We start from the raw sequence: 16,415 nt of genomic DNA on the forward strand, positions 1-16,415 counted from the left end.
ACATGGGCGTGTAAACTGGAAGACAGTGAGTGCCCTTTATTTATTGCATCATCCCAGTTGCAACGATTATCCTTAGGGTTTGAAATTGAATTGTTTAAACGAGGGTGATTGATGTAGAGACAATGATTTACGGAAGTCAAATTGATGCCACAAGCAAACCAAGATTAAAAAGAACAACTCAAGCTAACACCTTTATTTATTCTAGGTTCAATGATTCTAACTTATCCAATTATTCTTCATATATATATATATATATATATATATATATATATATATATATATATATTGTGCTGGCGCGCGCGCGCGCGCAATCTTTTGACTTTTGGGTTTAAGTGTATATAATAATTAAGCTCGGCGAGTCTTGTGTTTTGCTTGTTTGTTTATCTAATACGTATTAATGGACGTTATTGTTATCTTGTTGGTTTTTGTCTTCTGATCATTTGCAGCAGGTTAGCTTTCAGCACCAATAACGATATGCTATTTTTGTTTGGTTTTGATTCAGCATGGTGCTGATTGTGCTAAGATTCTTTACCTAATTCAATCAAAGACTTCCAGGAGATTGATATCTATTAAAGGGTGTTTGATTTCTATTTGCCACTTCTATGATCTTCAAGTAACACTCTATTTTCTGGCTTTTAGGTGATGCTTTTTGGTGTGTTTGATGAGAAAATATTATTTCTTACCAAAAATTAAGCTCCCGCCACTTGTTTGCATTGCTTGCATCCTGTAACTTAAAAATTTCGAGTGCCTTGAAAGGTAATCTATTGGCTTATCTCTTTTATGGCTTTGATCCTTGTATCTCCATGCTTTACTCTCTGTTTTTCTTCTTTCCCCCCATCTTCCAATTAGAGATGTTAAAGCTGCGGCATGTTATTCCTCACGAGATTTAGATGTGCAGATCAATCCACATGGTCCAATGCTTGGTACTAGTTGTTGCTTTACTGCTGATGGGTTGCTGTTACACTGTCAATAGGGTCATGGGAAATTAGGAATCTTTTCGTTTCTTTTTTGATTCCTTCTTCTGAAACATTTCTATGACTGAATCTCTTTGCATCTGGTATGTGTAATGAAGCCACTGACACAAAGGGAGAAAGTACATGCAAAGGATATCGCTGTGATTATGGATTTTTCCTTTATTAGATCTTTTTACAAGTGGGGATGATCCATGTTTGAAATGGAATTCAGTTACTGGATTCCTTTGATGCATAATTGTTGCCACAAATTCGAATGTCGTTGAAAAGCTGCATCTGTTTGATTGTGTTAAATGATTTCTTTTTACTTAAATAGAGAGAGAGAGAGAGAGAGAGAGAGAAGAAGACGAAGGCTTACTTGGTGGACAGCCATTCAGCCACTTCTATTGTTCCACTCTTTGGCTTGACTCAGTTCTCCTTCCCTATATGTGCAAATGCTAATATGCTGTCTATACAATAAGTTGTCTTGTGAACTTAAATTGGTAGTGCGTGATTTCCTTCTTTCATGGATTCCGCGTGAGGGTTAAAAATTTGAAACTTTGTTTATGTTTATAATTGTCATTGAGCAAGGTGTTGTGTGTTATGTGATCAGCGATCCATTGATTTGGATTAGTCTTTTGTATCAAACGGCTTATATTACTGGCAGGGAATGCTCTTCTGCTGGCGTGTTTAGCTAGTGATCATCACGTTATGAACTTCATTTTCTAAATCCTTTTGAAATTCTGATTTGTAATTAAGGGCTAATTACAAACTAAATGCCTTAATCTCTACTGTTTGGGGGCTGGCTATGTGAGTGACACTGCTCGGAATCAATATGTTTGTGGTTTTGTTTCTGCTGGGGAGTTATTGGTGTAATTTCAAAGCACTGTCATTACAATCAAATTTATTCATATTTGCAATCTATCAAATTCATGTTTAAGCATGAATTGTCATTAAGAGTTTAGGGTCTAGTTCTATGAAGGCTGCTGTCTTTGAAAGGGCCCGAGGAGGAGGAACATTACTAGTTCAGAATTACAATATTACTTTCAGCAAGTTCATGCAATCAAATAATCTTCGTGGGTTTTGGCTCTTAAACTCGTTGAATATTGAGGAACCTGGAATTTCTCCCTATAGTGCCTGAGTTTGGTGTAAATACCATTATCAGCTATTCATCTTTTCAGTTCTTTCATTTTTTTCTCTTTCTGCATGTTGGTTCATCATAAGCTACTTTGATGGTGTATCCGTTGCCAAATTCTCTTTGATGTTGTAAGACAATGCATTTACTCTTCCGTGTATCATTACAGAACACATTGTGCACTATATATGCAGGCATGTTCTGTTAGATTTCACATGGTATTCATGGTGTAACTGTGAACTTTCAGATGGAAGAACAAAATACTCAGCATGCCCCCCCTGTTGAAACAAGCGTGGATATTCTTGATGGAGGGGATAGTGGAGCGAGTAACGTATGTGGGGAAGCACCTTGTGTATTTTCAGATACTGGATATAACCTCAAGAATGCCAAAGAACGTTCAACTTCAATGCGTAAGCTCTGGATAGCCGTGGCACTTTGTGTAGTGTTCATGAGTGCTGAGGTAGCTGGTGGCATCAAAGCCAATAGTCTGGCAATCTTGACTGATGCTGCACATTTGCTTTCAGATGTTGCAGCCTTTGCTATCTCCTTGTTTTCATTTTGGGCAGCTGGCTGGGAAGCCACACCCCGTCAATCTTATGGATTTGTTAGGATTGAGGTTCTCGGTGCACTGGTTTCCATACAGCTCATCTGGTTGCTTGCAGGAATTTTGGTTTATAAAGCCATTGTTAGGCTCATCCATGATACAGGGGAGGTAGATGGGTTTCTTATGTTTCTCGTTGCTGCATTCGGTCTTCTAGTGAATATCGTCATGGCACTTGTGTTGGGACATGATCACGGGCATGACCATGATCACAATCATGGGACTGGCCACAGCCATGGAATGACAGTTACTACTCATCATCGTCATCATGACGAGCACCCAAAAGATGCGGGCAATCATCATAAGCACTCGAAAGATGAGCACCGTCATGCTCATGAAGAACATGTTGAGCCGCTGCTGGATAAAAAGGAAGCCAGGCATGAAAAGAAGCAAAGGAACATAAATGTACAAGGAGCTTATATCCATGTTCTTGGGGATTCCATCCAGAGTATCGGGGTCATGATAGGAGGTGCAATCATATGGTATAAGCCTGAGTGGAAGATAGTTGATGTGATCTGCACCCTATTCTTTTCAGTTATAGTCTTGGGTACAACAATCAAAATGCTTCGGAACATACTTGACGTCTTGATGGAGAGCACTCCAAGAGAGATAGATGCAACAAAGATTGAAGAGGGATTGTTTGAGATGGAGGACGTGGTGGCTATCCACGAACTGCATATATGGGCCATTACCGTGGGCAAGATTCTCCTGGCTTGTCATGTGAAAATCAGGCCTGAAGCAAATGCAGACACGGTGCTAGACAATTTGATAAACTATATCAGAAGTGAGTATAGTATCAGTCATGTAACCATCCAGATAGAACGTTAGCAGAGGCAAAGGATTTAGCTAGTTGAATCTGGGGCCTGATGTTTCCGAAAGTGATGATCTTTCATCACATGCACGCATATACTGTTCATAGGATATCTTTCACTATGTCCTTTACAATTGTTTTTTACGCACAGATAGAAATTGTCATCTTTAATTTTGTCGCGAGTGTTGTTTGGATTCTGGTATTGTGAATTTACAATTGTGGAGTTGATAAATATAGTTTCTTCAATCTTCTCTTTTGCTCCATTCCACACAAATTACTACAAAAAAATCCATATGCGTAGAGCATTCTTCTATAGGAAGAAGTTCCCGTCAGGCTTGGAAAGGGTATTGCTTTGTCTCCCGCTTTAGGCATGCATCAACTCACCCAGAGTTGGGGTCTACCACTGATAATAAGTGTCACAGGCACCAATTTGAGGCGGAGATGAAGCTTCTGTCCAGGTAACAGCTCGTTTGTTATATTACAGCTGGGAACATGATGCTGGGGTGTGGGGACGCTGGTGTCATCTAGTTGAGTGAAAAGATTCGTGACCTTCCTTCTTACGGTGAAATGCTGGCAGGTCTCTCGGTAAACTGACCTGGTGATGTACTTGATGCTAAAACAGATGTTGAAACAGGAATTACTGCAGAGAAGTTTCTTGACCTTGTAAGACGAGAACAAGGATGATATGTTTAACTTAACCAGAGTCAATGTTGATGGGTTAATGCTAGAAAACATTTTTTTATTTTATTTTATGGTCTCTGGATGGGTTAGAAATAATCAATCAGCTACAAGACAAGTTCAAATTTTTGCAGTTTCTTGAGAATGAAAATGACCCTTGTTGTGTGGCTAAAGTTGCACAATATATTTTATAGGAGTAAAAGGAACCACGACTTGGTTCAAAAAGATAAGGTTCATAGACATTATCAAGTGAAATCTGGGGTTTTCAAGAAGAGGTTTCAGTGGAAGTTGTGCATTTCATATACTATCGGTGTCTTCCATGGAAGCTGTGCTCTCACTAGTTCACATCTGCTGCTTAGAACTAGTAATAATGTTGAGCTGTTTGATAATTTGACTGCTTGCCTTGATGTAGAAAGGGGAAGCTGCCACATGCGAGATGGTCGTAGGAAATACCAAGGTACTAAAAATAGAAAAAATAAAAATAAAAATAAAAATAAAATAAGGCCTTATAGGACAGGACAGGACAGGACATGATTGACGCTTAAAAAAAGGGATGATATCACATGGAAGGCCTTTAGGAACCCAACGTTAATTTTAAAGATGGTTTTTTCCCCTAAAATGTAAGGTTGTCTTAGCTTAGGATTCTCAATCTCTGAGAGTCAGAAGCATGGTGCCCCCCCTCCCCTTTATAAATTTTAGGCATTTTTTGTTAGGATTCTCAGAAATAATGTGAGACAGAGTGCCTTAATCATCAGGTAATCTACTATATAGTACACTGAAGCTGGGGACGCAGGTTTCCGATTTTCCCATCTCTCTTGAAAATATCTGGAATTAGAACTCGGGTGGAGGCAGCTTCAAATAACATCAAAATTTTATATATATATATATATATATATATATATATATATATATATAATTATCAATAGTTCAATACCTTAAACTAAAGACTTCTTCATTTGGATATAGCCAGGGGGGAAAAACCCTTTATTTTGGCACCCTGCTTGAAATAAAGGGCAAGCAAAGGGATCTTACCTCATCCGTCTCCAAGCAAAAATTACAGTGGGACATTGATGAAGGAACTTCGGAGCATTTTGCGTTTCTGTCCGGAACATTATGCTACCGAGTTTCTACTCTTGGGATCATTCAAGTAACAAGCTCATAACCATAGCTTGGAGCTCAGAATTATCAAAGGGACTATGGAATGGATTTACAGAGTAAGTTTCTGGAAACTTTACCTCTAATCAAACATCCGTCGTATGTGCTCCCTTTCTAGAAAAAAAGTTGACTTTCAGACACAATTAATGCAGAAAATGCCCACAACTTCCCATCGAAATAGGATTAATCCAAAAGACATTCAATTATTTAGGACGAAAGCAACTTCAACGCCCGACATTTTTCTAGCATGTCAAGGATGGAAGGGAGCAATGTAAGAAGTTAAAATTATTTTTTTATAAATTTTTATATTTAGTTGGTGTTATAAATCTATTTTTTATTATAAATTAATCTGATATAAGATTTTTCTTTTTTAGTCATCAATTTAGTTTTATCATGATGACTTTAATTTAAATAAAATAAAATTAATATTCTACAATTAGATAATCACGAATATAATACCATATTAATAAATTATTTTGATTAAAGAATTTAAATTATTAGATAAAGTAACATTACTTAATTTTTATAAATTTCTAGCAAAATGGAAGATGAAAGCAAGCAAAAGAGTACATCCCAACAGAAGACATGCATAAACATCTCCATGCAGAAGAGTTAAAGATCAATTATTTTCATAGTTTCTTTATTTGAAAAATCTACTGCTGCCAATGGCTAATATCATAAACAAAAACTACCGCATTTCCAAACAGAATCACTTGACTTCGAGTGGTCGGCACGTTGATTCCTTTTTACTAGTGCATGATATTACATCTCAAACATATTTAAAAATATTTAACTGTGAAAAAATAAATAAAATGATGATAGTAATTATCTTCCTCGTATTAATTAGTAATTACGGTGGGTTGATGAAGGATTTGATTCAAACTTAAAAACTACAAATTAATGAAAGGTGTGTTATATTTTGTTAATTTACAGAATTTATCCTTCAAGAGAGAGGTCTTGTAAAAGCTTTATTAGTAGATGTGGGAGAATATACAATCAGTTTTTTTAAACCTCAATTCAGTTTTAAGCGTATATCGACTGAGTCATATATCTTCTAATTTAATCAATTTTACTCCGAACACAGTTCCATCCTCCCAGACATTCAAAGTTAGTGGCAGGTAACCATTTACACTACAACATTATCCAGTGTTACCGACGGACTCATTCCGTCGGTGACAGCAATGAAGTCCGTCGGTGAAAATAATACCGACGGCCTCACCGACGGAACACGTCCGTCGGTAAAACAGTCGTCGGTAAATCTCATTTCCGTCGCTAATTCTGTCGCAAATAAAAAAAACCACCCACCGACGGAAACGCCGACGGGTTACAGACGGATACGCGCGCCCAAAAAAAATTTTCCCGCGGGAACATTACCGACGGAATCAATCCGTCGGTAATGTCAAGGGTAATTACCGACGGCATTACCGACGGAAAGTCCGTCGGTAAATATGGCATGGCTGGTAATTTTTGTGCAACTCTCTATGTAATACCGACGAATATTATCCGTCGGTAATGCCGTCAGAATTTAATCACCGACGGATTTAATCCCGTCGGTGATGCCGTCGGTAATGATGGCATGGATGGTAATTGTTCGCCAACTCTCTGTTAAATACCGACGGATACTATCCGTCGGTAGGTATTTAAAATATATATAAAAAAATTTATTAATTGTAAAAAACCTTAATAAACAAATAGATTTATGCATTAAACATTAATAATGTAAAAGTAATGTTAAATAATATTCATTACAAATTTAATGTGTTTAAAAAGCAAAATTAAACTAGAATAGCGGCGGAGCTGGAGGAGGAGGTGGAGGAGGAGGTGGAGGAGGAGGAGGAGGCTGGTTGTTCCCGGGACCATACGACCAAAAAGAAGCTGCACAATTATCGTCACCCATCTTTGATCTCATCTCCATGACTATTTGACGGAGTTCATCATAATTCGTCGAGAGTTGTTGATATTGTTGTTTCAACGCAATGAACTCCTCAGACTGGGTGTTCGATACTGATGGAGAGCTTCCAACAGTTGAGACACTACGAGTCGACCGCAAGTTGTCAGCCGTAGTGTTGGAGAGCCCGTAGACCCTATTTTTATCGGGTCCACCAGATGATCCCGCCTCCATCCACAAATCTGGATCGAAATCTGGATGGGTCGACGGATTGTCCCCATATCTCTCCCTCAACCGGCTATTATAGGTGTCCTGAAAATTCCATCGGTAAAAAAATCATCAAATGCAATTCAAGATGCAATTCAAGAAAATAATAACTTACAAAATAAAATGAATGAACGAACATACCACGAAGTGCTGAGCACGGTTGTCCACGAACTGCTGCACCCCTTTTTGGCGGTTTTGACTCCGCACATGCGTCTCTAGAAACAGCTCCATTGGACTCGGTTCACGTCCAAGAGACGCAGCCTGTAAGGAAAAAATAGGTTGAAAGTTAAATATATTATAAGGAACGACAAATTAATTAACGATATATTTCATTAAAATTAATCTTACCATCCGCTTTGCATGTGCGCTGAATGGGACGGATCCGCCAGTGTGCGTGGTCACCGAACCATAAATTTGCCGGTTCCGGTTGTCGGCGCCAGATTGTGAGCGCCGTGAGAACCGCTCTGAGGTCACGTGCTCAATATATGCCGTCCATATTTCCCCCGAGATGAATGGCGGTTTGAATTCCTGCCAAACCGCCACCTCATTCCATCCTTCAAGACCGTTATCCCTCGCATGTCTTTTTGATTTTTTTTGGGTGTCATACCAAAAATCACGCAACCTACTTCCATAGTAACAAATTAGAATTTAAAACATAAAATTATAAAACAAAAATAAATATTATTTTCGATGTTACCTAGTTGCCGCGTGATTCTCCCATACCCTCCTCACAACATTGTTGTCCGTCCTATCCCACTCAAATTTGTTCTGTGTATATAAATAATTCATATAAAATAAAAATAGTACAAGATATAAAATTATAAAAATTATTTATTAAAAATTAACACCGACCTGAAATCGCTTAAACCATGCATCGATATTAGGTTTCCACTCAGGATGTTTGGAAACCTGGCTCCATTGAAACAATGGAATCTCCATCGACGATTTAAACGCCAATGTTATAGTCCTTGCAGCCTCAATGTTTGTGAACCTGAAATTAAATAAAAGTAGTAATTAATATTAATTAGTTGTTCATAAATTATGTTATAAGTATATAAAAAAAAACTAAAACCTAAATAAACTTACATTGAGAGGTCATCCTTCCATTGTGCCTGGTACTTGCGGGTGAATTGACCCCGCTGTGAAGGCACACCGCTTCTGCGCTGTGAAACCGCGCTAGAAGAGGCAGCATCACAAGTTGGCGTAGATTCCTCGCTGTGATCAGCACCTAAGGATACGTCCTCCTCGCTGCTAGAAGAACTAGCTGCAACCGTCTTCTGACGACGTGCTGTAGATTTCATTCTACGCATCTACACAAATGTATACGAATAATTACATAATTAACTTCGATTATTTAAAAAAAAATTCGACAGAGTCTCCCCTGTACTGGGGGGTCCCAAGTTGTCGACAAAATCATATTACACTTCCAATTTTATTTCACATCCCGATCCAATCATCCTGGATCTCAACCCAACTCATCATCATCAACACAACATTTTATTCAATAACATCATATAGAATTACAACTATGAACATTCATTGTTAAATTGGTACTAACATTAGATTTAAGTCATACAAATATCCTAAATTTTTCCTATTTTTTAATGTAACCCTCTCAAAAAATCTTGAATTGCAATCTTACAACACATACAACATAATAACAAAGGCTGACCCTTAAAGAAGAATAAATATTTCATGTTTCAAATTATTACATTATAAAAATAAGGCTTTATAACATGTTTAGTTAGTCGGAATTTTCATCTTCGTCCTCTATTGAATTGTTATCATCAGCTTCATCGCACTCTTCAATTTTGTTATCATCTTCTTCAACAACATTCTTTTTTTCACTAGTAGAGCTCAGAACAACATTCAACTCCTCTGCGTCAACATCAACAAGACTATCGTTGAAAACACGAAAATTCGAATTTTCTTCTAAGTCAATCGACGGAGCAACTCGGTATGGTTCAACCAACTCACTAGCTTGAAAGACTTCATCTATCACACTTGTGTCTTCGTTCTCATCCTGAACAACCTCGACACAACCCTTGGGTTTTGTTTTTAAAACGGATAACTAATCAACTCTTGATCGGTCCTTTCTAAAGGAAGGGGTGTATGTGTAATAAACTTGTTGGCATTGCTTTGCGAAAACAAAGACGTCGTTTACGTTGCGGTGTCTAGCTTTTGAATTGATTTCAACGAGACCATAGTGAGGATCTACTCTGATTCCTCTGTCAGTTGTGTCATACCAATAGCATTTGAATAAAAACACTCTATTTTGCTTGCTATGATATTGCAGTTCGATGACCTCTTCCAATCTACCGTAGTAGTCAACTTTAAACTCACTAGAAGTCGATCCCTTAATACAAACACCGCTGTTGTATGTCTTTCTTCCATGCCCGTATTCTTCAGTATGAAAGACATATCCATTGACAAAATATCCATTATAGCACTTGACTTTTCTTTCAGGGACCAGACATAGTAAAGACAGTGAAACAGCAGCACTACCTCCCATTTGATAAACCTAGCTTGTAAATTAAATACAACAATAATCAATAAACGGATATTATGTAACATTGACTACAATTAATTACATTGCAAGAGATAATGAGTTTGTGATAGGACTTACATGTGTTCTAAACCATGTGGCAAATTGTTCATCTTGTAATTGAAAGATCTGGGATTCGGTCAGGTGTGAGTTATTGGACAGTAAGTATCGTCGATGTTGCCTGCAAGGTTGTTCCAAAGTATATGAGTGTATGGTATCACAAAACATAAATAGTACACTCTTGACAAAGTTTAAGTCGAACATCCACTTACTTAATAAAAGGTCTAAGCTCATCACAGTTAAATAGGACATAATTGTGTGCTTGTCTGAACTCTATTTCAGACAAATATCTTCCCCTCACGGCATTTTTAGGTGTGGGTCGTCCAGGATTGGAGAATATTGACAAGTTCCCACTTGAATGCACTTCACCACCATCATCATGCCGTGGAACACGGTTTATCCTCGTTCTCAAATGAGGTTCGAAATAGTATGAGATAAATGTTGAGATCTCCTCAACAATATACGCCTCACATATTGACGCCTCAACATGCGCCTTGTTCTTAACCTTTTTTTTAAGATTGAACAAGTACCTGCATATATATGTATATATATATATTAATAAAAAATTATCAATTAAAAACATTAAAATAAAAATAAAAACATTTAATTATAAATGTCATAGCAACTGTAATATCTAACCTCTCGAATGGATACATCCATCTGTACTGGACCGGTCCTCCAACTTTTACCTCAAACGGTAAATGTACGGGTAGATGCTCCATTGAGTTAAAAAATGATGGAGGGAATATCATCTCAAGTTTGTATATTGTCTCGACGATATTCTTTTCAAGCCTTTCAATGTGATCAACATTCAACTTGCTGGAGCATATGTCTCTGAAGAAATGACTAATCTCCGTTAGTGCATCCCATATCCCCTTTGGCAACAAATCACGAAAAGCTAATGGGATGAGTGTTTGCATAAACACATGGCAGTCATGACTCTTCATTCCATATAATCTGCATTCCTCCGTATTAACCAGCCTTGATATGTTCGAGGCATGTCCATCGGGGAAACGCAGACTCTTAAGCCATTTGTAGACTAGTAGTTGTGCGTTTTTCTCTAGCACGAAGCTTGCTCTTGGTTTTGCGACCCGTGACCCATCACAAACCAACTCCATATTTTTACGGTTACAGAACAGCGCTACATCCAATCTAGCCTTGATGTTGTCCTTTGTCTTCCCCTTCACATCCATGACGGTGTTGAAAATGTTCTCAAACACGTTCTTTTCAATGTGCATGACGTCAAGGTTATGGCGGAGAAGATTGGTCTTCCAATAAGGAAGCTCCCAAAATATACTTCGCTTCACCCAATTATGGGTCAAACCAAAACCAGGAAACTTCTGCTTACCTGATTGGAGACCAAACACAATTTCACCGTACTCTGACACAACATCAAACAATTCTTCACCAGCAAGACGCGGGGGTGCAACATCATTTTCAACTCTGCCAACAAAGAAATCCTTTCTGTTCTTTCTGTACCTGTGGTTATGTGGCAAGAAACGACGGTGACAGTCAAAGAAAGAAGCTTTACCCCCGTTTGTTAGCGTGAATGCCTTGTTGTTCTCCATACAATATGGACATGCTAGCTTTCCATGCGTGCTCCAACCAGAAACCATTCCATAAGCTGGGAAATCATTGATAGTCCACATCAAAGCCGCTCTCATAACAAAATTTTGTTTCCTCGAGATGTCATAAGTCAAAGCTCCAGGGGACCACAACTGCGTCAACTCATCAATCAACGGACGAAGACAAACATCTATATTCCGCCCCGGACTGCTCGGACCTGGTATGACCATAGATAAAAACATGAACTCCGGCCTCATACACATCCCCGGTGGCAAGTTATAAACCGTCAGTATAACCGGCCAACAAGAATAAGGAGCAGCAAATGACCCGAATGGGTTGAATCCGTCTGTACACAACCCAAGACGCACGTTCCTTGATTCAGCTGAAAAGGGAGGATGCATACTGTTAAAGTGTTTCCAGGCTTCACCGTCAAAAGGATGAACCATCACTCCATCAACCGCATGGTGTGATTAGTGCCATGTCATGTGCTCAACAGTCCTTGGTGACATGAATAACCTCTGCAGTCTAGGTGTGATTGGAAAGTATCTAACTTTTTATATGCCACGAGAGTCTTCCCTCTACCAGTTCTGGGTTTGTAACGGGAATGCCCGCATGTCATGCACTCGGTCATCTCAGCATTTTCAAGGTAGTATAACATGCAGAAGTTAGGGCATATATCAATTTTCTGGTATCCTAAACCGAGGGGTTTCATCATGGACTTGGCAGCATAGAAGTTCTCTTTCAGCCTGTTCCCTTCAGGTAAAATGCTTCTCGCCCATTCAATAATCTTGTCATAACCGGCCTCACTCAACCCGTGATCTGACTTGATGGTGAACACCTGTGCTACGGCTGATAATTTACTGTGGTTCGTGCAGCCATCCCATAATGGTTCGTCAGAATCTCTCAACAGATCAAAAAAACCTTGCTGCATCTGCATTAGGTTCTTCTTCTACGATTGGACATTCCCTGACATTACCTTCACTCATTCTCATTGCATCCATAACCATATTCCTGTAAGGATTACTGTTCTCATTTCCAACTTCATGCATGTTGCTAGCACTAGAAGTTGACCCAACCACCTGTTCTTCCATGCTCTCATCAGGAACAAATAGTTCTCCGTGAGCATACCAACACAGGTAATCTTCCATGAACCCTTTGGTTAGAAGATGCATCGTTATAACATCTTGATGCAGAAACTTTAAATTTTTACACTTCCTGCATGGACACCTAATACCGCCATCAGTAAAATTCCTCGGAATAGATGTTGCGAAATTAATAAAACCCTGGACACCGTTACAATAATCCATCCTCCGCAATCCTTGGGGTGAGTCCCGATACATCCATGAACGATCATCCATGACTTCTATTGAACCTCTATAAAACATAACAAAAATATTGGTTTTCCCCGACATTATCCAACAAACTAAAACAACACTTATGTTAAATATTCATTATCAATTATCGACTATCAACGTTCATATAAACAATTTAACAACTACAAAATTATACATTCATACTACAAGTTTCTTTGACAAATAACAATTAAACAAGTACAAACATTAACAAAATACATATACTAAAATAATAAAATTCACAATTAAATATTAAAACTAAAAAGGATAGATTTACTTACAAAAAAATGATAAAATCTACAAGAAACGGATATTGTGACCACGTACAAGATATAAGAAACTTGAGTGCTCATGTTGAGAATAGTGGAGAGTTTGGGATGGGTGTTTGGCTGCAGTTTGGGAGGGGAGCTGTAGTTTGGGAGGGGAGAGGTGGGATGGGAAAGAAGAAGAAGGAGAAACAGAGGAAGAGAGTGTCGGTGCATATAATGGTTTTTTCCGACGGAATCACCGACGGACTCCTGCCGTTTGTGATTCCGTCGGTGATGCCGTCGGTGACAGCGCCACGTCACTGTACGGCTATCTCAGTTTGAATCCCTCGGTACTTTCCGTCGGTAAAATCGCCTGACGTCACCACGCTGTTGCATATTTCCAGACGAACTGTATACCCCGTCGGCGAAACCGTCGGTATATACCGACGGAATTGTTCCGTCGGTAGATACCGACAGAATTACCGACGGAATAAATCCGTCGGTATACACCGACAGATTTTGAGACGGAATTATTTCCGTCGGTAATTATTACCGACGGAAAAATTCCGTCGGTAATTCCGTTGCTTTTCTCCGGTTTTTTGGTTGTGTTATTAGTAGGTGATTAAATGGTAAGAGTTTGATACCAAGAAGTTTATTTTTTTTGTAGTCTTAAATTTGAACTTTATAGTTGCTAATATGATGACCACTAGAGGTTTACATAGTCGTTAATTTTAAAATCCGTAGAATTAGTCGAGGTGCACGCAGGCTGACTCGGACACTCCCATTAATAATAATAAAAAGTTAGTGGTAGTTACAAGATTACCATGTGATGTTTAAATCGTTATTTTTTTCATGATAATTACTCTTAATAATAAATTAGATTTGATTTGAGTTTCTCACGTGAAGAGATGCTTTCTTCAATCTAGATTTAAATAAAAATATTTGACAAAAGAATTTATTGAAGAATTGCCCTATATTTAACAATAAATTAGGTTTCTTAAGCCTTAAGGTTATATATTCCTTAATTGTAGAGAAAATTATGAAATGTTTATTTCATTAATCTTCGATCCTTGAAAATAGCCTACCAAGCTTTTTAATTACAAGAAAAACATTCTAATTAGTAAAATATCAATTAAATTAAAAGTCTCAAATGAAATAAAAAAAGAGTCTAAATACAATAAGAAAAATAAAGAAAATTCTGAACACTAACTTCTAGGCCTTATTTGAAGGCCTTCCAAAACTTTGATGACAAATAAATTTTAACCCTATCGAAAACATGATCTTTATAAATGTTCGTCAAAATTTAAACTCGGTTTAACGGTTATATATTAAATTTATCCTTATTTTACTAGATTGCTCACTAGATTCTTATTGAACTTCTTAAAATCTAAAAAATCTTAACAATTAAGGAAATAATACAATAAAAATAATTATGTAAAAAATAATGGAGAAAGTACCCCATATCAAGTTATGATTTGTTTTTCTTTTTTAGAATTTTAGTTATAATATCACTAGAAGAACGTTTTTTATTCAACATATAAAAAACAGTTTCTTCAAGTAATAAAAAAGAAAATAAATGCAAATTAAGTGTGAAATGGTTAAAAAAAACATAAATGTAGCAATGTAAGACTGGTAAGCTCTCCCTCTACGATAACAAACGATCATAATCGTACGGTTGGATTCCCATGTGCATTGTGTTATGTATATGAACAGAACCATAAATGGAAATAGGATAATACTATATTTACCTTTCTATTAAAAACAAAAAATGGAAGGATAAAAAATAATGGTTATAAAAGGGTGTGAATGTGTAATTTGTGTACGGGGAGATAATCATAAATTCACTCCCTCTATTTCATCGAGATTTTTATATGGGTTTTTATACTTTATATAGTGTTTTTATACATCTATCACATAAATTCACTCCCTTTATTTCATGATTTGTCTGCGGTCTAGTTTTGGAAATATTTTGTATTTTGAGCTTAAAAAGTTCATAAAATCATTAATTATTTTAATTAATCTAAAATTTAATTTAATTGTAAGATTTTAGAGAGCTAAACATTTTATAATTTTAACAAGATATGTACGGAGTTAACCCTATATATCTATATATGAACTATATCAAAAACAATTTCTCACTTAAAAACACCTACAAAAAACCACAATAACTCCAATTAACAAATTCTAACTAAACTCAATAAATTATCATATTTCATAACCATAAGTAGCCCCATGAATGGAAAAAATATATATTTTAAATGAATAAAAAATAATTCATCCTATCTAATAATCAAGTAATCCCAAAAATATAAAAACATAAATCATCTATCTATTTACATGTACGTCATCTACTAGATGATTCATGCTCATCAGAAGCACAATTGGATTTAGCTCCTGCATCTGCCTGAGTGGCCTCGTCTTCTGCTATGACATCATCAAGAGTTAACCACTCTCTAAAGGTATCGAGTCCAGTATGACAAACATTTAACCACTAGGATGCAACAATATAAACTTTTCTTTCTTCATCAGTATTACAAAGATAAGATGTGGATTCTCGACCCTCCTATAATATGAAACCAGCCTAATATTAATAAAAAAAATTAAAGTTAAATTAAAAGATCAATACATAGAATCTAAAATTTAACATTTCATAATCATGAAAAGATTTGATTACTTATGAGAATTTGAATTTGTTGGACATGTTGCTCGTACTGTATGTATCTAGGTGGTAGAACATTCTCAGGATCTAAAGTAATGAATCGATGTGTGATATTCATGTACTAAATCATATACTTATCATTTGAAATCATAAGATTCATCTATGTAAATATCTCATTTCTTCGTGCATCCCACTCTAATACATAAGCCCCATGTCAGCTTAATCAGTCGTAATCATTATTTTTACCCCAACAAGTTATGTCGAGCAACGTATCACTCGTGTCGAAATCGACTGGAATGTCTTGTTTGTAGACAAATTGTCGCATTATTTGGTTTGGGCAATGTAGTTCGACCATCTCAAAAAATATTAGCAGGACCAATGATGTCTATAAGTTCATCCCGCTAGTGCAAAAAATCCTAAATCAACTGCTAATATGTCATTCAACTAAGGCGTTCACATTACCTATAAAATATAATTTTTTTAATATTAAACATTAATAA

General features: G+C 37.0%; 1 protein-coding gene across 3 annotated transcripts; it reads left to right on the forward strand.

Annotated features, from left to right (window-relative positions):
• On the forward strand, positions 1-3,743 carry LOC133691198 (metal tolerance protein 1-like). Of its 3 annotated transcripts, XM_062111599.1 has the most exons (3): positions 296-449; positions 640-756; positions 2,333-3,743. In XM_062111599.1, exon 3 carries the CDS (start codon positions 2,333-2,335, stop codon positions 3,512-3,514), a length of 1,182 nt encoding a protein of 393 aa, XP_061967583.1. In that variant the 5' UTR covers positions 296-449; positions 640-756; the 3' UTR covers positions 3,515-3,743. The 3 variants fall into 3 exon arrangements, with proteins under 3 accessions (XP_061967585.1, XP_061967583.1, XP_061967584.1); XM_062111601.1 differs by lacking the exons at positions 296-449; positions 640-756 and adding an exon at positions 1-25; XM_062111600.1 differs by lacking the exon at positions 640-756 and having other exon boundaries at positions 317-449.
• The last annotated feature ends 12,672 nt before the right edge of the window (positions 3,744-16,415 follow it).

The sequence above is a fragment of the Populus nigra genome, chromosome 4 (genome assembly GCF_951802175.1).
Source record: "Populus nigra chromosome 4, ddPopNigr1.1, whole genome shotgun sequence".
NCBI classification, from domain to species: Eukaryota; Viridiplantae; Streptophyta; class Magnoliopsida; order Malpighiales; family Salicaceae; genus Populus; species Populus nigra.